General features: G+C 41.9%; 2 protein-coding genes across 2 annotated transcripts; both read right to left on the bottom strand.

Moving 5' to 3' along the window:
* Window positions 1-708: 708 nt before the first annotated feature.
* Window positions 709-12875, bottom strand: LOC141287811 (alpha-2-macroglobulin-like). Its single transcript, XM_073819945.1, has 36 exons — window positions 12861-12875; window positions 12620-12745; window positions 12371-12531; window positions 8839-9022; window positions 8613-8769; window positions 8477-8529; window positions 8377-8397; window positions 8127-8292; window positions 7968-8052; window positions 7785-7899; window positions 7578-7698; window positions 7391-7500; window positions 7147-7317; window positions 6842-7069; window positions 6551-6763; window positions 6322-6471; window positions 5927-6052; window positions 5758-5851; window positions 5531-5675; window positions 5211-5436; window positions 5003-5126; window positions 4811-4932; window positions 4679-4730; window positions 4502-4585; window positions 4170-4346; window positions 3976-4051; window positions 3748-3904; window positions 3562-3636; window positions 3116-3278; window positions 2828-3012; window positions 1774-1995; window positions 1577-1698; window positions 1205-1286; window positions 1051-1134; window positions 829-934; window positions 709-749 (listed from the first exon to the last, which is right to left on the bottom strand). The coding sequence occupies exons 1-36, from the start codon at window positions 12873-12875 to the stop codon at window positions 709-711; spliced, it is 4539 nt and encodes a 1512-aa protein (XP_073676046.1).
* Window positions 12876-16643: 3768 nt separating this feature from the next.
* LOC141287697 (alpha-2-macroglobulin-like) lies at window positions 16644-24965 on the bottom strand. The gene is made up of 33 exons (XM_073819871.1): window positions 24789-24965; window positions 24563-24719; window positions 24427-24479; window positions 24327-24347; window positions 24077-24242; window positions 23918-24002; window positions 23735-23849; window positions 23527-23647; window positions 23340-23449; window positions 23096-23266; window positions 22791-23018; window positions 22500-22712; window positions 22271-22420; window positions 21876-22001; window positions 21707-21800; window positions 21480-21624; window positions 21160-21385; window positions 20952-21075; window positions 20760-20881; window positions 20628-20679; window positions 20451-20534; window positions 20119-20295; window positions 19925-20000; window positions 19697-19853; window positions 19497-19571; window positions 19051-19213; window positions 18763-18947; window positions 17709-17930; window positions 17512-17633; window positions 17140-17221; window positions 16986-17069; window positions 16764-16869; window positions 16644-16684 (listed from the first exon to the last, which is right to left on the bottom strand). The coding sequence occupies exons 1-33, from the start codon at window positions 24963-24965 to the stop codon at window positions 16644-16646; spliced, it is 4230 nt and encodes a 1409-aa protein (XP_073675972.1).
* Between the last annotated feature and the right edge of the window lie 1261 nt (window positions 24966-26226).

Raw genomic sequence — 26226 nt, 5'->3', positions numbered from 1 at the left:
GTCAAGGTACGCATTTACCTTATGAACTTCGTCTTTGTTTCCAAATGCAATGACTTCTGTTTTCTCCTTGGTGTCCCGATGAGCTATAGGCTCCAATTGTAAGTCGCTTTGGATAAAAGCGTCTGCCAAATGAAATGTAAATGATTAAAAAAAAACAAAAAAAAAAAAAAACACTAAAAACAGGGAGGGTTACATAATCAATAAACTTTTCTTTTTGAAGTTTGAATGATTTGTCTGAAGCATTAATAAAAGCATCAATCTAGTATAATGAGGTACAGTATGTTCAGAATTGGAGTCCCAGCTGCTGCTATGTGGGGTGTGTATGTTCTCTCAGTGTGGATGTTGCTTTCCTCTGCGGTTCTCCCACAATCAAAAGACATGCATGTAAGTGCTGAAAATGTATAGTGTTTATCCAATTGTGGAGTATGGATGACAAAATTGCATGCATTTTGTCTGAAAGCAATCACTCCCAATTTGGTCCACATAGGCTTCTGTAAAGCCAAGCCAACTGAACTGTTTTGAAAAATGTGTCTTCAGTATTGAACAATTTTTAGGGAATCTATACATGTTTATTTTAATTTTTTTTAAAGTAAAACATTAACAAACTTGCAACACTCATATTTCAGAAAACAAGCAACGAGACCACCAATTTGTCTTAAAAGGAGTTTTATTTGATTAATGCATCTTGTAGCCAGTACTGGAGCACAATCATTTACAAGGAGATGTGTATGTAGTCTCGAATGAGTCACCTGAAAGGGAAAAGAGGAAATGAGCTTGGACTTCTACATGAAATTCATTCCAAGGTACAAGTCAAAGATGGAAGAGTACTTGTCTGATAGTAGTCATAGACATTGATGACCGCCGGCTTGAGATTCTGCACTGCAAGAACCTGTTTCAGCTGCAGCCTATAGCTCATCGGGACACCTTTGGGAACCTGCGCAACCAATACAGACAGTTTTAAAGGAAAATAACAAATGCCAATGTCTTTAAATATTGGACAAATCCATGACAAAAAGACATGTCATTGGTAGTGAACCCAGTGCATCTCACCTCTTTCAGATAAACAAGCACGTGATCATCTTCAGCGTCAACCCGCTGCACTAACGGAGCGAAGGACTCCGGTGAAGATCCAAGCTGAAAGAAACCCCATCATTTACATTTGAGCTGCTTCAAGGATCCCAAAGTCACCTTAATGCATACGAACCAGTGATGTGTCTGCAGTGAATCCCGACAAGAGCTTGATATCCACCAGAACCATGTTAGTAGTTGGTTTTGCACCGTTGTATCTGAATTAAAGGAAATATAGATAAGAGCAGCTGCTTTTCTGTTCCAGTTGCTTTTAAGAGCATTAAGCCAAACTTGCATTGCAAAAGGGGACATTGAAGTGCTTCTGACTTGACATTAAACTTCGTAAAGGCTTTGTAGCTCAAAGGTGGCATAAGACAACACTGAACAAATATTTAATTTATATTTAAAACATGAATTTATAGTTACCCTTGGTGTGAAAGCAAAGTTAGTTTTGCTTTTGAGTCTTTACACAGATGCAAAGGGACACAGAAGACAAAGCGGTTCTTACTTCACTGTGAAATTCAGCATGAGACTGGCTCCAGGCGGCCGGCAATCTCCAGTCACCTTCGCTTCAACGCTCAGCGTTGTGGCAGCTTTAATGGGTGTTGGGATGTTGTAGAAACATGCAATCTATGATTGCAAAGAAAATCAAGGAGAATTAGCAGGAGCACAACAGAAACAAATAAAGGAGGTGAATTTACAAACCTGCACAGACACACAGGAGGAGCCCTTCGCTTTAACGCTATATTTGCCTGGAAAGCTCTTCAGCGGCTTCTCCTGATAAAGCAGCCGGTTGTCCCGATTCACTTCGAAGGTATAAACGTCTCCTCCTGCCACTGACGACTGAACGGTAACTGTGCTGGATCCCTCCAAGCTGAACACTTGAGCAGCATACACCGACAGAGCATGAAGAGCCACCACTGTGTCCTAAAACAAACAGCTATTAAGGTATATTCACCTCATCCAACATTACACGTGTCCCAAAAACATTTCAAAGAACGCTGGAAACCAAACAGTTGCTGGTAGCCATTGATTTTTTTTTTTACCTGTACTATGGCAGTCAATGACTACAGTCAATTGACCAATCTTCTGCTGAACACAAAAGAGGTGGAAGTCTCACAAGTTTGGAAAAAAGATAAAGTGCCAGAAATGATATTTCACTCAGTGTCAAATCTAGTTACGGGAATCTCTTAAGACAAGTCATGTACAGTAGTCAACATTTGAAGTGGATCAAAAGAGCTCAAAGTTGTCCTAAGACAAGGGGTATCATTTTGGATTTAGGACAACTTCGACAAAAAGGTTGATGCACTTCAAATGCGGACTACTGTTGTTCATGCCACTCATTTCTATAGGTGAAATGGTTATCAAATGCCAAAAGGTGTTAAATCAGCAACATTGAAGTCCTCAATGCATTTCTGAAGTGCTGTTATATATTTGCACAAGCAATGATTTGTTAATCACTGTATTTTGCCATTCTTGTAACATGAGCAACTTTACCCAAGAAAAGACAGCATTTGCATTTTACCAGCACATCCACACCATTTAAATCCCTTCATACATTTGCAAGAGACTTTTATCTGAAGCAATTCAAGTTATAGTTTATATCAGACAGGAATTGAACCATACCATTACCCTGGTGTTGCTAACACCATGCTCTGCAATTTGAGCTATAGCCATTTCCTCTAGTAATTTTGTATAAAAGCATCTGCTAAAATGCAACAAAGTGCGCATGAATCATGCATGTTTAATAGTTAGTCACCTGGGTGGAGAAAAAGCCTCCATAGGGATTCTGCTGGGCCACGAGCCAGTTGACAATGCGGTTAGCATAGCCCAGATTGGCTGTAGTTACAGGCTGCACAGTGAGAATGGCTAGCAGTACGTACGAGCTGATTTCCACTGCCAGAGTATCACCAGATGAAGTCTGAGACCAATGGAGTTTAGGACCTAAAAGACATGACGGAGGGGAGAACAGACATTCGTGAAGCCATTTTTCTTAAAAGCACCATAAAAAGTAAAACAAGTCAATAAACCCGATATTAAATCTCACCTTCAGAAATGGCAGTGTCGTCCAAGGCAGTTAAAAGCTGCGATCGAGTACTGGTTTCTCCAGCCAGACTAAAGGTGTAGGCGAGCAGAGCAGTGGCGTAGGTGTTTCCCAGGTTCCCAACAGAAGATCTCAAACATGACAGAGCTTTAGTAATGGCAGTATCCTGAAAGCAGAGCAAACCGTTGTAACTTTATGCAGCGCCTTTAAAACTAGCAAAGACAGCAAGTTGCAAATAAAAATCACACACACTGTATCTTCTACAAACAACCAAGAGATACACACTGCTTTCTATAAGGCTGAACTGTTGTAATATAGACATTTGTTTTAAAGATTACTTAGTTTTACCAGTATTACTCATGTCCTAGCTTTGACCACAGAAATGTCAAATTTAAAAGCAATCAAATTAAGACTACAAACTTGAAAGTACAGATATGTCATGCTCTTACCGTGACAGGGACACCTAGTTCAAGCAGTGATGCAACGATGTAGCCGGTCATGGTGACACTATCCCCCACTCCACCCTAAAACGCAGCAGCATAGCCAGGAAAATCATCCTCAGATTGGTTACGGTGCATTCGGGGAGAGAAGAGAAGAAAAAAAAAAAACACACACACACACACACACACACGTACCTTCATGTCATTGTGGTACAGAGTTCCCTGCTGAATAAAACAGCCATCTGAACCCTGCGTGCTTATCAACCAGTCCCTTGAGCTCTGAAGGACATTCGGATCGATGTAAATGAATTTCCTCGCAAGGCCAAAAGACCTCAGGACGAAGGCGGTCAACCTGATCGTTGAGGAATTTAAGTCAAACTGCCTCAATGGTATCCAAAACTACAAGCACTGCATGAAACTCACCATGTATTGGATGCATCGTAACCAAATGTGCTGTATGAACCATCACTGTGCCTGTAGTTCAGCTGTCCTTGGTATCCTGTTCAGGTCAAAAGCCACATGGGAATTTGATCAGGAAGGATTAGACAGTCTGAAGCGCCCCAATGAACAGGACTTGAGATTTAGTCTAAATACTAAATGGATTTGGTTGTCTGTACCGCTCTGAAGGTAACCAATGGCAGTTGCTCGGATGGTTGCGGTGAGCTGTGTTGTGACTTCCAGATACATCAGGATGTAAATATTGGGAGCAAGAACTATCATATTCTGTTCGCCGCAGCCAGAAGGCACCCGCAATAAGCTATCAAGATTCTTTAGCGCACGCCCCATAATGTCCCCTATGAGAGAAGAGAAACCAAAGGCCGAGAAAATAAAATTAAAAACACCCCCACACATTCTTACGATAAAACCAGTTGCAGATGATTATGCTTAATCAAGGAAATGTACTTGTCACAGCCCTACTGTGACAATTTCTCTCCATTAATTGCTTTACCAATGACTGAAACTGAGCATTTGGCTGATCCCTGAATCATGTTTTTTGGAAAGATAAGCGTCACATCTTCTGACAGGATGCTTCCTGTGGATTAAATTTAAAAATAGATCATGGAGAACTAGGCTTCCTTTTGGTGGTATAGGGAGAAGACATTTGAGACACCGAGTGCAAACAAACCTTTTGGACACAGTAACCAACTCTCAGTGATTGTCCTTTCAACTCCTTCAGCCTACAGAAGCAACAAACACCACAGCAATTAAAACACAATGAGCTCCACTGTCAAACCCCAGAAGGCTGCTCAACACTTACCAGAACAAGTAGACTTCGAGTGACTACGTCAACACGTCCTCTCGTCGGCACGGTCACAACCTCATTACCGCACAAAGACTGGGATTGTTCAGCCTGAGCGCTGACCGTCACATTCACAGTTCCTAAAGTACAGACAGAAGGTCAGCAACACTTCACATACACCTCAACTTTGAAATACAGTCCAAAACAGACCGAGAACAGAAGCCATTAAAACCCATTTAAAGGTCTTCCTCGCATTGGCACAGAGACAGGATGAATACGGGTCAGTTAGTGATCGAAGAGTGAAGCTTGAGGATGGTGTTGGAGTCACTTTAACCTGCCAATGAATAATGCACACTGAGCAAAGAACTGGATCTCTTTTCTCTATGGATCCATTCTCTCAATAAAAGTGAACCCAGACCATGATGCATTCGGACAGATAGTTAAAGACTGTGGCCCTCAGCTCAAAACTCTCCCCACGGACAATGGAGTATGGCAGGGAAAGCTCCAGAAAGAAGGGCTGGAAGACGGTCAGCAGAGCAGGAGGAGCCAGACCGAGACCTTTGGAGGACAGACAGAAGGCCTCCGTCTCCCACGTTGTGATTGTGTCAGGAACCTTGAGAGGAACTTGTGTGGATCCAGACTCTCTGAAGAAAGGACACCAGAAGTAGAAGGGGTACAATTTGTTAGAAGGCTTCAGATGGTGGCAAGTGATGTAAAGGGCAGAACAGCCTCATTTACCCGACTTGAGCGAGTTGCCAGAGCCACGTTTCTGGAAAGTAAGTCCTGACGGTCACATCAACAGAAGAACTGCTCTCGCCTCCAGCACTTTCTGCAACTGCAGCAGGAGCCATCTCAAAGGCAACAGGTTGACGGAAAAACATGACTGAAACCAAAAGGAGAAGCCATTAAATGTCAAGTCATGTGCACACACGGCAAATTGAAGGTTAAAAACCTAAGAGACACACCATCATGGAAGTTGCGATAGTATTTCAAGCCTCTGTACATCAGGCATTGTGGTTCTCGGATGGGCAAATTGGTTGCAATCTTCATCCCCATGCTCTGTCAGAACAACAGGTCATAAGAAATTTGAATTCAGGGAGCATTCAGTGACTACGATTATAAACCAGGTTCTACCTTGAAGGCTTCATAAGCTTGGTCTGTAGGCACAGCTCGACGGGGCCGAACATTTAGGCATTCCTGTTCATCTTCAACACCGAAAGGATAATCTGATAGTGATTGCACTGGGAGAAGGTTGAACACCTATAAACATAAGGGGAAAAAACTGAGTCTTGCAAAGTAGTTTAAAAGAGACACTTTGGGTGGTCTAATCACCATGAGTGTTTATCTAGTTAAACTAAGAGGACTAAACTTAAAAGCTCACATAAACACAACTGTAAAAAGCAAAGTGTAGGAATCAAATCATAGCATGTTGATAGCATTCTAGTCAGATATAAAACAGATTTTAAAAAGATCAACATACTCTCATCCAGATAGTTTCAAACAAGAATGGATTAATTGCACATGGCTACCGCTTCAGCACTCAGACGTCTTCCAGGCTCCATGATCAGGACACTCTGATCAACAGCACTGAGGCCACACAGGGATACTGCTTGAGCAGAGACAGTCAAAACATTTCCCTCACCAGGAACGGCCGTGGCCGGGGAGAACTGCAGAGACACCTGGAACAAGAACCAGCTCACAAGGTGAAGGAAACATTACAGCTACCCACATGAAGGAAGACGCATATGCACACCATACCTGGTTATTGAAACACATTTTCGTGTCAAAAGCCGCACTAACAGCCGCTACATTTTGACTGGGAAGAACACAGAAAGCCAGAATCTGCACTACTGGAGCCATATTGACACCAACAGACAGCTGAAATGACACTGTGCCACTCGTGACGGTATCAAAATCCCTTGCTTGAATCTTTTGAAATCCATGCAGAACGATCACTCCTCTGGACAAGACCTAGCAGAAGACAGAAAACCAGACTGATGCACAAAAGTTGCCAGGCAAACAAACCATCACAACCACAACACACTGTACCATATAGATGATGTCAACACTGTAGTCACCAGTCTCTCCAACAAAGGAATACTTGACGGTCACTGGATATGCAGTGCCACATTTCAGTGGCTGCTCAAGCTTCTCTATAGTCAGTTCACTAAACGTTGGGGTGACGGGAGTAGCAGCTTGAAGAAGTGGAATTACCCTCATATCTGTACTGAAGTATGGTGATTTATAACCATAAACAACCTGTGAAGTTGCACTTGCCTGGGAAACAAATGAAGGAAATTGGCTTCTTGCAAGATAAAGGCTTTACTCAAAATAGAAGGATAGACAAATCATACCACCAGATTCAGATCAACTTCAGGAAAATTAGCAGTGTTGAGGGAGAACACAGCCAGTCCATTCTGGTCTGTAGTCAGATTCAACAGCAGTTTGTTTGGCCATTGGCTACCATCCAGGAGATAAACCTCCTTGCTTGCGATTGGCGTCCCATTGAAATAAGTTGCCAAGATCTGTTGAGAAAGATAAAAGTTAGGAAATGAACAAGGCGAAAGATTCCGCAAGAAAATATGAACCTTTACATGCCTTTGCTTTAATCGTTGACCCATGGTCAAAAAACTCTGGGAGGTCCACAAACGTGACCTTGCCAACTTCAAACGTAATGGACACGGTTGTGGATTTAAACATGACCACATCTGAAAAGGAAAAGAAAAGCCACAGACATCAAGACCCCAAATAAAGTAAAGTAGTTTCAAATTAGCCAATAGCTCACCTGTTCCCTCCTCAGTGACATTTATATTAACAAGGAACGCATCTTGCAGATTATTCTCAAATCTGGTGTTGAAAAACGTTGATATACTGAATATAAGGGAGGCACAGCCGGTGTTGTTCATCTGGTAACAAAAAAGATTTTCAGATTACAAAGTCAGCATATCAGACAAGACTAATCCTTTCCTGTACAACAGCAGCAGTAACAAACCTTGGCAGTTTTATTAAGGCAGACACGAGTCAAGCCCGGAACCACAGCGTATGGAGACGGCTCACGGCACACTTCCACCAACGTTTGACCAGGTACAGGTTGCCCATATGTGTACCTAGGAAAACACTAGATTAAGATCAATAATTTACCATCCAAAAGACAAAATCAAGAAAAGTTACTTACTTGGCACAAGCCTCCACCTTCAGTCCTACATCTCCAACACTATGCATCTGTGGCGCAGCGACAGTGACATCAAACTTGGGTAAAACTAAACAAGTTATTTAAATTAGGACCTCAGATCTGCGATCATTGCTACCAGACACATCGCATGTGGTGACTCACCATATTTTTTCACCTCAAAAACCTGCGAGATAATTCGGTCACCAATAAAAGCTCTCAGTGTGTACATCCCAACCTGAGCTTCTGGATTTAACTGATGAGAAAGCTCCAATATCCACCTCGTTGATGAAACATTTGTCCACTGACCAATGCGGTTTCCATGATTGTCCTATTATGGGGGTAAAGTGAACGTAAGCACACAAATAACTTGCAGAAAACACATCTCCAAAGACTTGCACTGGAGCAAACTCACCTCCACCACCACCAAACTGTACTGTAAGGACATAAACAGAGGAATTAAGCACATAAAGAGTCATGAAAATCACAAAGATGAAAGACAAATCAGGTCTTACCATTTGATCAAGAGGAACAAATTTGGCATCCATGGTCACAACTCTGAAATTCACTGCAAAATGAGAATTGATTTACATAATGGACTTTCCACATGCTCAAGTGCATCAAGTTCTGAACAAGTCATTCACAGCTCACCTGTTTGTCCTGGATTGTAGATGGGTTTGTCTGTTTGGATGAATGTCAAAGGCAGGTAAGGTCTGAACATCACTTTCCTCTCTTCAATCATTTTGAAGGACCTCCCTTTAACCACCACCTGCAGTTTCTGCACTGACTCTGCATCTGCTTGAGGAGCCTGTAGAGGAATGGGTTTTTAATGGGCATAAGACCAGACAAGCATTCCATTTGCAGTATGATAACAGACCTGGAAACTAAAACACCGGTGAAACTCCATCTGAGATATCTGCTGCACAAGTTGAGTTGCCATATTTTTGTCATCAAGCAGAGAAATGGTCATTGTGAGACTCTCATTGGGTTTCAGAAGACTCGCACACAATTTGGCACCAGAGCCAGACTCAATCACTGCAGGAAATGTCACCATGAAGAACCTGTGGAAACATATTGAAGTTTAACTACAAGGAATCTGCTCCAAACACATACTTGTGTAGGTGTGCGGTCACAGAGAGACACAGTCAATGGTAATACTCACGGCCCTGATTCCTGCCTATTAACCGCAGAAGGCCCTGGTCTCTGTCCATCCACAGCGAAGAAGAAAAGGGCGAAAATAAATCTTTTCCAAAGCCAAATCTCCATCACAACCATGAAGAACAATCATCCAAGAAGAAAATTATATATCCCTTTCAGAAACCCTACAAGTATTTACTGCTCTTCAGCTTATTTCAACCAGCTACTACTTCATGAGTTTTTGAAACCTGTCTCAGGACACTCTCAGCACTGCACAGTTTTATGTCTCCTTCATCCAACACACCTGATTCAACTCAATCAGCTCATTAGTGGAGACACAGCACCTGAATTGGTTCCCTCTGCCATGCAAAGATTTTACTAGCTCCCTCTCCTCATTCAGCAACTTCAAATGAAGCTTGATTAGTTTTTGCTTGAGCTAAGACTTGAGTTTTCTGTAAATCTGGGGAGGTAACTCTTTTTAAACTCAAGTCATATTACTGGAAAATTTGAAAATAATTTTGATTCCAGAGTTTCCAAGTTAGGCTGGTGATTTAAACATGGTGGCTGGGACAACCATTGCCATCAGTGCTGTTCTCACAATGGTTTCACTGGTTATAATAGTAATATAATATAATGGTAACTTATCGCCATCTATCGATGGCTTGTTAAAACCACTAAATCCCAATGAAATATGTCCCAAAACACTACAGGGAACCATTTTAAAGAAGTTTTTAAAAGTTAACATGTGATGGTGTGTATTGTATATTGGTAGTTAAACCATTAGAATTCTTGTCATGGTTTGTATGCTCTAATATATACACATACAGTCTATTAAAGCTTACATTGATTGCAATGGAATTCTTTTCTAGTTTAGAGCTGCTTTACAGCAGAATTGAATTGTTTGCATTGCCAAATCATTTTCCTGTGTGTGTGTGTGTGTGTGTGTGTGTGTGTGTATCACTGTAACACTGCTTTGAAACAATCTGTAAACTGCTGTAAAATAATGGCGAATTGACTTGAATATACCATTTTATGGAAAAGATCCATAATACAGAAGAGAATGTTAAAATTAAGAGGGATTTTTACATTTTGCTATGAGTGTAAAATAAGTCAAATCCACAAGTTTTGCTGTGTTAAAAGGGATGATAACTTTCGTCTCAAGAGTCATTTTCTAAAAGTATATTTACTTAAAGGAAATCACAAAGTAAATGTAAAACTTGTAATTTGTATCATTAGATATTATTGTCACTATTAAATGTCAAGAACATTGCTAAGCTGAATAAAAGCTTGCTTATTTATCTAAAATCTGCAATTTGATCTCGCACCGTTGCATTATATCTGCAAGCAAAACCAAACAAGAACGCCTTTTACAGTCGATATAAACAAATTAATGGCTTTAAGAACAACACAAACTGGCAGTGAGAAAGTCATATGTTTAAATCATCAAAACTAGTCAAGAACATTTATCAGTAGCAGACTGTTTTTTTTTATTTTTTTTTTACTGTAACACCTGATGCACCTGATGGATGCAGTTGTCCAAATTGGAGATCATTCCATAGATATAACTCAAAAACAAAGAACATACAATACAGTTTATTGATATCGAGTTCAATATCTTAAAAAGATTAAAGTGTACAGTCGTGGCCAAAAGTTTTGAGAATTACATAAATATTGGAAATTGGAAAAGTTGCTGCTTAAGTTTTTTTAATAGCAATTTGCATATACTCCAGAATGTGATCAGATGAATTGCATAGTCCTTCTTTGCCATGAAAGTTAACTTAATCCATTGTTAAGAAGGCTCCAGGGCGTCCAAGAAAGTCCCGCAAGCGCCAGGATCGTCTCCTAAAGACGATTCAGCTGCGGGATCGGAGTGCCACCAGTGCAGAGCTTGCTCAGTAATGGCAGCAGGCAGGTGTGAGCGCATCTGCACGCACAGTGAGGTGACGACTTTTGGAAGATGGCCTGGTGTCAAGAAGGGCAGCAAAGAAGCCACTTCTCTCCAAAAAAAAAAACATCAGGGACAGATTGATCTTCTGCAAAAAGTATGGCGAATGGACTGCTGAGGACTGGGGCAAAGTCATATTCTCAGATAAAGTCTCTTTCCGATTGTTTGAGGCATCTGGAAAATGGCTTGTCCGGAGAAGAAAAGGTGAGCGCTACCATCAGTCCTGTGTCATGCCAACAGTAAAGCATCCTGAGAACATTCATGTGTGGGGTTGCTTCTCATCCAAAGGAGTGGGCTCACTCACAATTTTGCCCAAAAACACAGCCATGAATAAAGTATGGTACCAAAACACCCTCCAACAGCAACTTCTTCCAACAATCCAACAACAGTTTGGTGAAGAACAATGCATTTTCCAGCACGATGGAGCACCGTGCCATAAGGCAAAAGTGATAACTAAGTGGCTCGGGGACCAAAACATTGACATTTTGGGTCCATGGCCTGGAAACTCCCCAGATCTTAAAACTTGTGGTCAATCCTCAAGAGGCGGGTGGACAAACAAAAACCCACTAATTCTGACAAACTCCAAGAAGTGATTATGAAAGAATGGGTTGCTATCAGTCAGGATTTGGCCCAGAAGTTGATTGAGAGCATGCCCAGTCGAATTGCAGAGGTCCTGAAAAAGAAGGGCCAACACTGCAAATACTTACTCTTTGCATAAATGTCATGTAATTGTCGATAAAAGCCTTTGAAACGTATGAAGTGCTTGTAATTATATTTCAGTACATCACAGAAACAACTGAAACAAAGATCTAAAAGCAGTTGAGCAGCAAACTTTGTGAAAACTAATATTTGTGTCATTCTCAAAACTTTTGGCCACGACTGTATACCCTCACACCCGGGCCCTACCGCACCGAGCGGGTCTCAAACCCGGGTCTCCGGCACGGGAGGCGGACGCACTAACAAGGAGGCTAAAGGCAGAAACCTCTAGCGTCAGTCGCTAGTGCGTCTCTTGAGATCAGGGGAGTGAGGTTTACCTGCACAGCACCTACTGGCTGGCCTCCGTTACACTACTATACCTTAAGAACTATTCCAGTGCATAGTAAAAAGGTGATATAAAACATGAACATATAAGCATTATAATACCCATTCCCCAGCGTCAGTAAAAAGTTTGCTCAAATTCATATTAAAGGATTCACATTATGGTGTATTTGAGCTGTAACCATATAACCATCTACCCAATTACCAATTCTAAATAACAGTAAGTGTGAACATGAGGATGGGTGTCTACTGGAGTCGCTCCTGCTCCAGCCACACCACGGCGTTCTACTGGCTCAGGATAGTGCTGCGTATGATGGCCAGAAGCTCGTCTGTGCAGCTCCATGTGTTTGGCTCCACTGTACTGAACATCACAGGAAGAGTCTCCAGCTGCAGCTCCTCCATCTGAAAGGCCTCCATCAGGTCCTCCTCTCTGTGGCCTAATAACAGCTTCTTGAAACACACACAGGTTTCACTGGGGTTTAATATCAAGAGCTTTGGGCTGATGTTGTGACTACAATGCTGAGAGACAGACAGATACGGATTCAAACATGAACTTGCGTCCCATCTTGTCTTTGGGTTTGATGTAAATGATGATAGGATAGATGCTCTGCTTCAGGAGATTCTCCACATGATTCAGGCCCAGCTGAAGCAGACAGTGTTTGTCCTGAACACACCAAAACACACACAACTCCTCTGCCTGTTACTTTTAGACGAAACCTACGCTCTCTTTCACCCTCCCACCTTTCTTCCATTGTATCCTCCTCTCTTCCCTCTCCAACCCACTTCTCATCCATGGACACTAATGCAGCGACCGACACCCTATGTTCCACACTTACTACTTGTCTAGATGATCTATGCCCTCTCTCCTCCAGGCCAGCACGGGCTACTCCTTCAAACCCTTGCTTATCCGATGTTCTTCGTGAGCATCGGTCCAAACTCAGGGCAGCCGAGAGAAAATGGCACAAATCTAAGGACCCATCTGACTTGAGTATGTATCGGACTCTCCTTTCATCTTTCTCTACTCAAGTCCATACTCCAAATCTTCATATTTCCACAACAAGATCAAGAATGCTCCGGACGCACAGAACCTTTTCAAAACTTTTAACTCACTGCTCTGTCCCCCTCCACCTCCTACCATCACTTCTATAACACCTGATGATTTTGCCACATTCTTTACACACAAAACTACATCTATCAGTTCTCAGCTCCACACTTACAGGAACTAAAATTGACTGCACCCACAACTAAAACTTCCCTCTTCTCCTTTTGTCCCCACTCTGAGACAGAAGTATCCAAACTTTTCCTCTCCAGCTATCCGACGACATGTCCCTTAGATCCTATCCCCTCACACCTTCTCCAAGCAATCTCTCCCACAATCCTACCAGCGCTCACACACATCATCAACACATCTCTTCTTACAGGCACTTTCCCCACTACATTTAAGCAGGCCCGGGTAACCCCACTGCTCAAAAAACCTACACTTAACACTTCACTCATTGACAACTACAGACCTGTCTCCCTCCTTCCATTCATAGCAAAAACACTGGAACGAGTTGTTTTCAACCAGCTATCTTTATTTCTCACACAGAACAACCTACTGGATGCTAACCAGTCAGGGTTCAGGAGTGGCCATTCAACTGAGACTGCGCTACTGTCTGTCACTGAAGCCTTGCGGACTGCAAAAAGCTGAGTCCAAATCATCAGTACTTATTTTGTTGGACCTATCTGCTGCTTTTGACACAGTGAATCATCAGATCCTCCTGTCCACCCTCTCATCGCTGGACATTACAGGGACACCACTTCGCTGGTTCAAATCCTACCTCTCTGGTAGGTCTTTCAGAGTGGCCTGGGGAGGGGAGGTATCTAAAACTCATCAGCTGGTCACAAGGGTTCCTCAGGGATCAGTTCTTGGACCTCTCCTCTTCTCCATATACACTAAATCTCTGGGTCCCATCATACAGGCACATGGCTTTTCCTACCATTGCTATGCTGATGACACACAGCTCTACCTCTCATTTAAACCAGACGATCCATCAGTAGTGGCACGGATCTCAGGCTGCTTGGCGGATATCTCTGCATGGATGAAGGAGCACCATCTACAGCTCAACCTGGCAAAGACTGAGCTCCTTGTCTTTCCTGCCACTCCAACTCTACAGCATGACTTCACCATCCAGTTAGGTTCATCAACAATTACCCCATCGACTTAAGCCAGAAATCTTGGTGTAATCTTTGATGACCAATTGACTTTCAAAGACCACATTGCTAAAACTGCTCGATCTTGCAGGTTTGCATTGCACAACATCAGAAAGATCAGGCCCTTCCTAACAGAGCATGCTGCACAACTCCTTGTCCAGGCACTGGTCATTTCTAGGCTGGACTACTGCAATGCTCTTTTGGCCAGTCTTCCAGCATGTACAATCAGACCTCTATAAATGATTCAGAATGCAGCAGCATGGCTGGTCTTCAATGAGCCCAAAAAGGCCCATGTCTCACCTCTCTTTATATCCCTGCACTGGTTACCGGTTACAGCATGCATCAAATTCAAGACACTGATGCTGGCATATAGGACAGTCACCGACTCTTCACCTGCCTACCTCCATTCACTACTACACATCTACACCCCCTCCAGAAGTCTGAGATCCTCTAGTGAAAGACGCCTCGTTGTACCACCACAGAGAGGCATGAAATCACTTTCCAGAACATTCTCGTTCACTGTTCCTGCCTGGTGGAACGATCTTCCCACACCTATCCGGAATGCTGTCTCCTTAACAGTTTTCAAACGACTGCTAAAACTCCTTCAAATCTATCTGACCCAATAAATAAATAAAAAATAAATAAAATAATAATTCTTACTTTCTTGATCTTCTCTTTTTAGAATGCACTCATCTAACAATGCCTGATATACGGTATTTGAGCACTTCCCGCCTCGATCCGACTTTTAGGATGGATCGCTTGTTGTTCTCCCCAAGGCAAGGCAAGGCAAGGCAAGTTTATTTATATAGCACGTTTCATACACAATGGTAATTCAAAGTGCTGTACATAAAAGGAATTAACATCATAATAGCATAAAAATCATACAAATTTATAGTAATAACAACAATAAAAACAAAATTTAAGAACATTTAAGATGATTTAAAAAAAAATGATTTAAAATTAATACGGTAAAATGATTATACATAAAATAATGCAATCTGTTCGGACGTAGCACAGTGCTCATTCAATAAATGCACAACTGAACAGATGAGTTTTGAGTCTGCATTTAAATGTGGCTAATGTATTAGCACATCTGATCTCTTCTGGAAGCTGATTCCAACTGCGGGCGGCATAATAGCTAAAAGCGGATTCCCCTTGTTTTGTGTGAACCCTTTATATTACTAACTGACTCGATCCTAGTGATCTGAGTTGTCTGTTAGGTTTATATTCAGTGAGCATATCTGCAATGTAGGTCCTAGGCCATTGAGTGCTTTATAAACAAGTAAAAGTACTTTAAAATCTATCCTAAACATAACTGGAAGCCAGTGTAAGGACCTGAGGACTGGTGTAATATGCTCTGATTTTCTGGTTCTAGTCAGAATCCTGGCAGCAGCGTTCTGTATGAGCTGCAGCTGTCTAATGGTCTTCTTGGGAAGGCCGGTGAGGAGACCATTACAATAGTCCACCCTGCTAGTGATAAAGGCATGAACAAGTTTCTCCAAGTCTTGACGGGAAACAAAACATCTAATTCTTGCAATGTTTTTGAGATGATAGTATGCTGATTTAGTTACTGCTTTGACATGGCTACTGAAACTGAGGTCTGATTCCAGAATCACACCCAGACTCTTGACTTGATTTTTTGTTTTTTGACCCCTAGCGTCAAGGTACGCATTTACCTTATGAACTTCGTCTTTGTTTCCAAATGCAATGACTTCTGTTTTCTCCTTGGTGTCCCGATGAGCTATAGGCTCCAACTGTAAGTCGCTTTGGATAAAAGCGTCTGCCAAATGAAATGTAAATGATTTAAAAAAAAAAAAAAAAAAAAAAAAAAACACTAAAAACAGGGAGGATTACATAATCAATGAACTTTTCTTTTTGAAGTTTGAATGATTTGTCTGAAGCATTAATAAAAGCATCAATCTAGTATAATGAGGTACAGTATGTTCAGAATTGGAGTCCCAGCTGCTGCTATGTGGGGTGTGTATGTTCTCTCAGTGTGGATGTTGCTTTCCTCTGCGGTTCTCCCACAATCAAAAGACATGCATGTAAGTGCTGAAAATGTATAGTGTTTATCCAATTGTGGAGTATGGATGACAAAATTGCATGCATTTTGTCTGAAAGCAATCACTCCCAATTTGGTCCACATAGGCTTCTGTAAAGCCAAGCCAACTGAACTGTTTTGAAAAATGTGTCTTCAGTATTGAACAATTTTTAGGGAATCTATACATGTTTATTTTAATTTTTTTTAAAGTAAAACATTAACAAACTTGCAACACTCATATTTCAGAAAACAAGCAACGAGACCACCAATTTGTCTTAAAAGGAGTTTTATTTGATTAATGCATCTTGTAGCCAGTACTGGAGCACAATCATTTACAAGGAGATGTGTATGTAGTCTCGAATGAGTCACCTGAAAGGGAAAAGAGGAAATGAGCTTGGACTTCTACATGAAATTCATTCCAAGGTACAAGTCAAAGATGGAAGAGTACTTGTCTGATAGTAGTCATAGACATTGATGACCGCCGGCTTGAGATTCTGCACTGCAAGAACCTGTTTCAGCTGCAGCCTATAGCTCATCGGGACACCTTTGGGAACCTGCGCAACCAATACAGACAGTTTTAAAGGAAAATAACAAATGCCAATGTCTTTAAATATTGGACAAATCCATGACAAAAAGACATGTCATTGGTAGTGAACCCAGTGCATCTCACCTCTTTCAGATAAACAAGCACGTGATCATCTTCAGCGTCAACCCGCTGCACTAACGGAGCGAAGGACTCCGGTGAAGATCCAAGCTGAAAGAAACCCCATCATTTACATTTGAGCTGCTTCAAGGATCCCAAAGTCACCTTAATGCATACGAACCAGTGATGTGTCTGCAGTGAATCCCGACAAGAGCTTGATATCCACCAGAACCATGTTAGTAGTTGGTTTTGCACCGTTGTATCTGAATTAAAGGAAATATAGATAAGAGCAGCTGCTTTTCTGTTCCAGTTGCTTTTAAGAGCATTAAGCCAAACTTGCATTGCAAAAGGGGACATTGAAGTGCTTCTGACTTGACATTAAACTTCGTAAAGGCTTTGTAGCTCAAAGGTGGCATAAGACAACACTGAACAAATATTTAATTTATATTTAAAACATGAATTTATAGTTACCCTTGGTGTGAAAGCAAAGTTAGTTTTGCTTTTGAGTCTTTACACAGATGCAAAGGGACACAGAAGACAAAGCGGTTCTTACTTCACTGTGAAATTCAGCATGAGACTGGCTCCAGGCGGCCGGCAATCTCCAGTCACCTTCGCTTCAACGCTCAGCGTTGTGGCAGCTTTAATGGGTGTTGGGATGTTGTAGAAACATGCAATCTATGATTGCAAAGAAAATCAAGGAGAATTAGCAGGAGCACAACAGAAACAAATAAAGGAGGTGAATTTACAAACCTGCACAGACACACAGGAGGAGCCCTTCGCTTTAACGCTATATTTGCCTGGAAAGCTCTTCAGCGGCTTCTCCTGATAAAGCAGCCGGTTGTCCCGATTCACTTCGAAGGTATAAACGTCTCCTCCTGCCACTGACGACTGAACGGTAACTGTGCTGGATCCCTCCAAGCTGAACACTTGAGCAGCATACACCGACAGAGCATGAAGAGCCACCACTGTGTCCTAAAACAAACAGCTATTAAGGTATATTCACCTCATCCAACATTACACGTGTCCCAAAAACATTTCAAAGAACGCTGGAAACCAAACAGTTGCTGGTAGCCATTGATTTTTTTTTTTACCTGTACTATGGCAGTCAATGACTACAGTCAATTGACCAATCTTCTGCTGAACACAAAAGAGGTGGAAGTCTCACAAGTTTGGAAAAAAGATAAAGTGCCAGAAATGATATTTCACTCAGTGTCAAATCTAGTTACGGGAATCTCTTAAGACAAGTCATGTACAGTAGTCAACATTTGAAGTGGATCAAAAGAGCTCAAAGTTGTCCTAAGACAAGGGGTATCATTTTGGATTTAGGACAACTTCGACAAAAAGGTTGATGCACTTCAAATGCGGACTACTGTTGTTCATGCCACTCATTTCTATAGGTGAAATGGTTATCAAATGCCAAAAGGTGTTAAATCAGCAACATTGAAGTCCTCAATGCATTTCTGAAGTGCTGTTATATATTTGCACAAGCAATGATTTGTTAATCACTGTATTTTGCCATTCTTGTAACATGAGCAACTTTACCCAAGAAAAGACAGCATTTGCATTTTACCAGCACATCCACACCATTTAAATCCCTTCATACATTTGCAAGAGACTTTTATCTGAAGCAATTCAAGTTATAGTTTATATCAGACAGGAATTGAACCATACCATTACCCTGGTGTTGCTAACACCATGCTCTGCAATTTGAGCTATAGCCATTTCCTCTAGTAATTTTGTATAAAAGCATCTGCTAAAATGCAACAAAGTGCGCATGAATCATGCATGTTTAATAGTTAGTCACCTGGGTGGAGAAAAAGCCTCCATAGGGATTCTGCTGGGCCACGAGCCAGTTGACAATGCGGTTAGCATAGCCCAGATTGGCTGTAGTTACAGGCTGCACAGTGAGAATGGCTAGCAGTACGTACGAGCTGATTTCCACTGCCAGAGTATCACCAGATGAAGTCTGAGACCAATGGAGTTTAGGACCTAAAAGACATGACGGAGGGGAGAACAGACATTCGTGAAGCCATTTTTCTTAAAAGCACCATAAAAAGTAAAACAAGTCAATAAACCCGATATTAAATCTCACCTTCAGAAATGGCAGTGTCGTCCAAGGCAGTTAAAAGCTGCGATCGAGTACTGGTTTCTCCAGCCAGACTAAAGGTGTAGGCGAGCAGAGCAGTGGCGTAGGTGTTTCCCAGGTTCCCAACAGAAGATCTCAAACATGACAGAGCTTTAGTAATGGCAGTATCCTGAAAGCAGAGCAAACCGTTGTAACTTTATGCAGCGCCTTTAAAACTAGCAAAGACAGCAAGTTGCAAATAAAAATCACACACACTGTATCTTCTACAAACAACCAAGAGATACACACTGCTTTCTATAAGGCTGAACTGTTGTAATATAGACATTTGTTTTAAAGATTACTTAGTTTTACCAGTATTACTCATGTCCTAGCTTTGACCACAGAAATGTCAAATTTAAAAGCAATCAAATTAAGACTACAAACTTGAAAGTACAGATATGTCATGCTCTTACCGTGACAGGGACACCTAGTTCAAGCAGTGATGCAACGATGTAGCCGGTCATGGTGACACTATCCCCCACTCCACCCTAAAACGCAGCAGCATAGCCAGGAAAATCATCCTCAGATTGGTTACGGTGCATTCGGGGAGAGAAGAGAAGAAAAAAAAAAAACACACACACACACACACACACACACACACACACACACGTACCTTCATGTCATTGTGGTACAGAGTTCCCTGCTGAATAAAACAGCCATCTGAACCCTGCGTGCTTATCAACCAGTCCCTTGAGCTCTGAAGGACATTCGGATCGATGTAAATGAATTTCCTCGCAAGGCCAAAAGACCTCAGGACGAAGGCGGTCAACCTGATCGTTGAGGAATTTAAGTCAAACTGCCTCAATGGTATCCAAAACTACAAGCACTGCATGAAACTCACCATGTATTGGATGCATCGTAACCAAATGTGCTGTATGAACCATCACTGTGCCTGTAGTTCAGCTGTCCTTGGTATCCTGTTCAGGTCAAAAGCCACATGGGAATTTGATCAGGAAGGATTAGACAGTCTGAAGCGCCCCAATGAACAGGACTTGAGATTTAGTCTAAATACTAAATGGATTTGGTTGTCTGTACCGCTCTGAAGGTAACCAATGGCAGTTGCTCGGATGGTTGCGGTGAGCTGTGTTGTGACTTCCAGATACATCAGGATGTAAATATTGGGAGCAAGAACTATCATATTCTGTTCGCCGCAGCCAGAAGGCACCCGCAATAAGCTATCAAGATTCTTTAGCGCACGCCCCATAATGTCCCCTATGAGAGAAGAGAAACCAAAGGCCGAGAAAATAAAATTAAAAACACCCCCACACATTCTTACGATAAAACCAGTTGCAGATGATTATGCTTAATCAAGGAAATGTACTTGTCACAGCCCTACTGTGACAATTTCTCTCCATTAATTGCTTTACCAATGACTGAAACTGAGCATTTGGCTGATCCCTGAATCATGTTTTTTGGAAAGATAAGCGTCACATCTTCTGACAGGATGCTTCCTGTGGATTAAATTTAAAAATAGATCATGGAGAACTAGGCTTCCTTTTGGTGGTATAGGGAGAAGACATTTGAGACACCGAGTGCAAACAAACCTTTTGGACACAGTAACCAACTCTCAGTGATTGTCCTTTCAACTCCTTCAGCCTACAGAAGCAACAAACACCACAGCAATTAAAACACAATGAGCTCCACTGTCAAACCCCAGAAGGCTGCTCAACACTTACCAGAACAAGTAGACTTCGAGTGACTACGTCAACACGTCCTCTCGTCGGCACGGTCACAACCTCATTACCGCACAAAGACTGGGATTGTTCAGCCTGAGCGCTGACCGTCACATTCACAGTTCCTAAAGTACAGACAGAAGGTCAGCAACACTTCACATACACCTCAACTTTGAAATACAGTCCAAAACAGACCGAGAACAGAAGCCATTAAAACCCATTTAAAGGTCTTCCTCGCATTGGCACAGAGACAGGATGAATACGGGTCAGTTAGTGATCGAAGAGTGAAGCTTGAGGATGGTGTTGGAGTCACTTTAACCTGCCAATGAATAATGCACACTGAGCAAAGAACTGGATCTCTTTTCTCTATGGATCCATTCTCTCAATAAAAGTGAACCCAGACCATGATGCATTCGGACAGATAGTTAAAGACTGTGGCCCTCAGCTCAAAACTCTCCCCACGGACAATGGAGTATGGCAGGGAAAGCTCCAGAAAGAAGGGCTGGAAGACGGTCAGCAGAGCAGGAGGAGCCAGACCGAGACCTTTGGAGGACAGACAGAAGGCCTCCGTCTCCCACGTTGTGATTGTGTCAGGAACCTTGAGAGGAACTTGTGTGGATCCAGACTCTCTGAAGAAAGGACACCAGAAGTAGAAGGGGTACAATTTGTTAGAAGGCTTCAGATGGTGGCAAGTGATGTAAAGGGCAGAACAGCCTCATTTACCCGACTTGAGCGAGTTGCCAGAGCCACGTTTCTGGAAAGTAAGTCCTGACGGTCACATCAACAGAAGAACTGCTCTCGCCTCCAGCACTTTCTGCAACTGCAGCAGGAGCCATCTCAAAGGCAACAGGTTGACGGAAAAACATGACTGAAACCAAAAGGAGAAGCCATTAAATGTCAAGTCATGTGCACACACAGCAAATTGAAGGTTAAAAACCTAAGAGACACACCATCATGGAAGTTGCGATAGTATTTCAAGCCTCTGTACATCAGGCATTGTGGTTCTCGGATGGGCAAATTGGTTGCAATCTTCATCCCCATGCTCTGTCAGAACAACAGGTCATAAGAAATTTGAATTCAGGGAGCATTCAGTGACTACGATTATAAACCAGGTTCTACCTTGAAGGCTTCATAAGCTTGGTCTGTAGGCACAGCTCGACGGGGCCGAACATTTAGGCATTCCTGTTCATCTTCAACACCGAAAGGATAATCTGATAGTGATTGCACTGGGAGAAGGTTGAACACCTATAAACATAAGGGGAAAAAACTGAGTCTTGCAAAGTAGTTTAAAAGAGACACTTTGGGTGGTCTAATCACCATGAGTGTTTATCTAGTTAAACTAAGAGGACTAAACTTAAAAGCTCACATAAACAACTGTAAAAAGCAAAGTGTAGGAATCAAATCATAGCATGTTGATAGCATTCTAGTCAGATATAAAACAGATTTTAAAAGATCAACAACATACTCTCATCCAGATAGTTTCAAACAAGAATGGATTAATTGCACATGGCTACCGCTTCAGCACTCAGACGTCTTCCAGGCTCCATGATCAGGACACTCTGATCAACAGCACTGAGGCCACACAGGGATACTGCTTGAGCAGAGACAGTCAAAACATTTCCCTCACCAGGAACGGCCGTGGCCGGGGAGAACTGCAGAGACACCTGGAACAAGAACCAGCTCACAAGGTGAAGGAAACATTACAGCTACCCACATGAAGGAAGACGCATATGCACACCATACCTGGTTATTGAAACACATTTTCGTGTCAAAAGCCGCACTAACAGCCGCTACATTTTGACTGGGAAGAACACAGAAAGCCAGAATCTGCACTACTGGAGCCATATTGACACCAACAGACAGCTGAAATGACACTGTGCCACTTGTGACGGTATCAAAATCCCTTGCTTGAATCTTTTGAAATCCATGCAGAACGATCACTCCTCTGGACAAGACCTAGCAGAAGACAGAAAACCAGACTGATGCACAAAAGTTGCCAGGCAAACAAACCATCACAACCACAACACACTGTACCATATAGATGATGTCAACACTGTAGTCACCAGTCTCTCCAACAAAGGAATACTTGACGGTCACTGGATATGCAGTGCCACATTTCAGTGGCTGCTCAAGCTTCTCTATAGTCAGTTCACTAAACGTTGGGGTGACGGGAGTAGCAGCTTGAAGAAGTGGAATTACCCTCATATCTGTACTGAAGTATGGTGATTTATAACCATAAACAACCTGTGAAGTTGCACTTGCCTGTGAAACAAATGAAGGAAATTGGCTTCTTGCAAGATAAAGGCTTTACTCAAAATAGAAGGATAGACAAATCATACCACCAGATTCAGATCAACTTCAGGAAAATTAGCAGTGTTGAGGGAGAACACAGCCAGTCCATTCTGGTCTGTAGTCAGATTCAACAGCAGTTTGTTTGGCCATTGGCTACCATCCAGGAGATAAACCTCCTTGCTTGCGATTGGCGTCCCATTGAAATAAGTTGCCAAGATCTGTTGAGAAAGATAAAAGTTAGGAAATGAACAAGGCGAAAGATTCCGCAAGAAAATATGAACCTTTACATGCCTTTGCTTTAATCGTTGACCCATGGTCAAAAAACTCTGGGAGGTCCACAAACGTGACCTTGCCAACTTCAAACGTAATGGACACGGTTGTGGATTTAAACATGACCACATCTGAAAAGGAAAAGAAAAGCCACAGACATCAAGACCCCAAATAAAGTAAAGTAGTTTCAAATTAGCCAATAGCTCACCTGTTCCCTCCTCAGTGACATTTATATTAACAAGGAACGCATCTTGCAGATTATTCTCAAATCTGGTGTTGAAAAACGTTGATATACTGAATATAAGGGAGGCACAGCCGGTGTTGTTCATCTGGTAACAAAAAAAGATTTTCAGATTACAAAGTCAGCATATCAGACAAGACTAATCCTTTCCTGTACAACAGCAGCAGTCACAAACCTTGGCAGTTTTATTAAGGCAGACACGAGTCAAGCCCGGAACCACAGCGTATGGAAACGGCTCACGGCACACTTCCACCAACGTTTGACCAGGTACAGGTTGCCCATATGTGTACCTAGGAAAACACTAGATTAAGATCAATAATTTACCATCCAAAAGACAAAATCAAGAAGAGTTGCTTACTTGGCACAAGCCTCCACCTTCAGTCCTACATCTCCAACACTATGCATCTGTGGCGCAGCGACAGTGACATCAAACTTGGGTAAAACTAAACAAGTTATTTAAATTAGGACCTCAGATCTGCGATCATTGCTACCAGACACATCGCATGTGGTGACTCACCATATTTTTTCACCTCAAAAACCTGCGAGATAATTCGGTCACCAATAAAAGCTCTCAGTGTGTACATCCCAACCTGAGCTTCTGGATTTAACTGATGAGAAAGCTCCAATATCCACCTCGTTGACGAAACATTTGTCCACTGACCAATGCGGTTTCCATGATTGTCCTATTATGGGGGTAAAGTGAACGTAAGCACACAAATAACTTGCAGAAAACACATCTCCAAAGACTTGCACTGGAGCAAACTCACCTCCACCACCACCAGACTGTACTGTAAGGACATAAACAGAGGAATTAAGCACATAAAGAGTCATGAAAATCACAAAGATGAAAGACAAATCAGGTCTTACCATTTGATCAAGAGGAACAAATTTGGCATCCATGGTCACAACTCTGAAATTCACTGCAAAATGAGAATTGATTTACATAATGGACTTTCCACATGCTCAAGTGCATCAAGTTCTGAACAAGTCATTCACAGCTCACCTGTTTGTCCTGGATTGTAGATGGGTTTGTCTGTTTGGATGAATGTCAAAGGCAGGTAAGGTCTGAACATCACTTTCCTCTCTTCAATCATTTTGAAGGACCTCCCTTTAACCACCACCTGCAGTTTCTGCACTGACTCTGCATCTGCTTGAGGAGACTGTAGAGGAATGGGTTTTTAATGGGCATAAGACCAGACAAGCATCCCATTTGCAGTATGATAACAGACCTGGAAACTAAAACACCGGTGAAACTCCATCTGAGATATCTGCTGCACAAGTTGAGTTGCCATATTTTTGTCATCAAGCAGAGAAATGGTCATTGTGAGACTCTCATTGGGTTTCAGAAGACTCGCACACAATTTGGCACCAGAGCCAGACTCAATCACTGCAGGAAATGTCACCATGAAGAACCTGTGGAAACATATTGAAGTTTAACTACAAGGAATCTGCTCCAAACACATACTTGTGTAGGTGTGCGGTCACAGAGAGACACAGTCAATGGTAATACTCACGGCCCTGATTCCTGCCTATTAACCGCAGAAGGCCCTGGTCTCTGTCCATCCACAGCGAAGAAGAAAAGGGCGAAAATAAATCTTTTCCAAAGCCAAATCTCCATCACAACCATGAAGAACAATCATCCAAGAAGAAAATTATATATCCCTTTCAGAAACCCTACAAGTATTTACTGCTCTTCAGCTTATTTCAACCAGCTACTACTTCATGAGTTTTTAAACCTGTCTCAGGACACTCTCAGCACTGCACAGTTTTCTGTCTCCTTCATCTAACACACCTGATTCAACTCAATCAGCTCATTAGTGGAGACACAGCACCTGAATTGGTTCCCTCTGCCATGCAAAGATTTTACTAGCTCCCTCTCCTCATTCAGCAACTTCAAATGAAGCTTGATTCGTTTTTGCTTGAGCTAAGACTTGAGTTTTCTGTAAATCTGGGGAGGTAACTCTTTTTAAACTCAAGTCATATTACTGGAAAATTTGGAAATAATTTTGATTCCAGAGTTTCCAAGTTAGGCTGGTGATTTAAACATGGTGGCTGGGACAACCATTGCCATCAGTGCTGTTCTCACAATGGTTTCACTGGTTATAATAGTAATATAATATAATGGTAACTTATCGCCATCTATCGATGGCTTGTTAAAACCACTAAATCCCAATGAAATATGTCCCAAAACACTACAGGGAACCATTTTAAAGAAGTTTTTAAAAGTTAACATTTGATGGTGTGTATTGTATATTGGTAGTTAAACCATTAGAATTCTTGTCATGGTTTGTATGCTCTAATATATACACATACAGTCTATTAAAGCTTACATTGATTGCAATGGAATTCTTTTCTAGTTTAGAGCTGCTTTACAGCAGAATTGAATTGTTTGCATTGCCAAATCATTTTCCTGTGTGTGTGTGTGTGTGTGTGTGTGTGTATCACTGTAACACTGCTTTGAAACAATCTGTAAACTGCTGTAAAATAATGGCGAATTGACTTGAATATACAATTTTATGGAAAAGATCCATAATACAGAAGAGAATGTAAAAACTAAGGGGGATTTTTACATTTTGCTATGAGTGTAAAATAAGTCAAATCCACAAGTTTTGCTGTGTTAAAAGGGATGATAACTTTCGTCTCAAGAGTCATTTTCTAAAAGTATAT

Source organism: Garra rufa, chromosome 1, assembly GCF_049309525.1.
Source record: "Garra rufa chromosome 1, GarRuf1.0, whole genome shotgun sequence".
In the NCBI taxonomy this organism is placed as follows: domain Eukaryota; kingdom Metazoa; phylum Chordata; class Actinopteri; order Cypriniformes; family Cyprinidae; genus Garra; species Garra rufa.
Note: the sequence above shows the minus strand (reverse complement) of the source record. Positions and strands in the feature narration are given on the sequence as shown.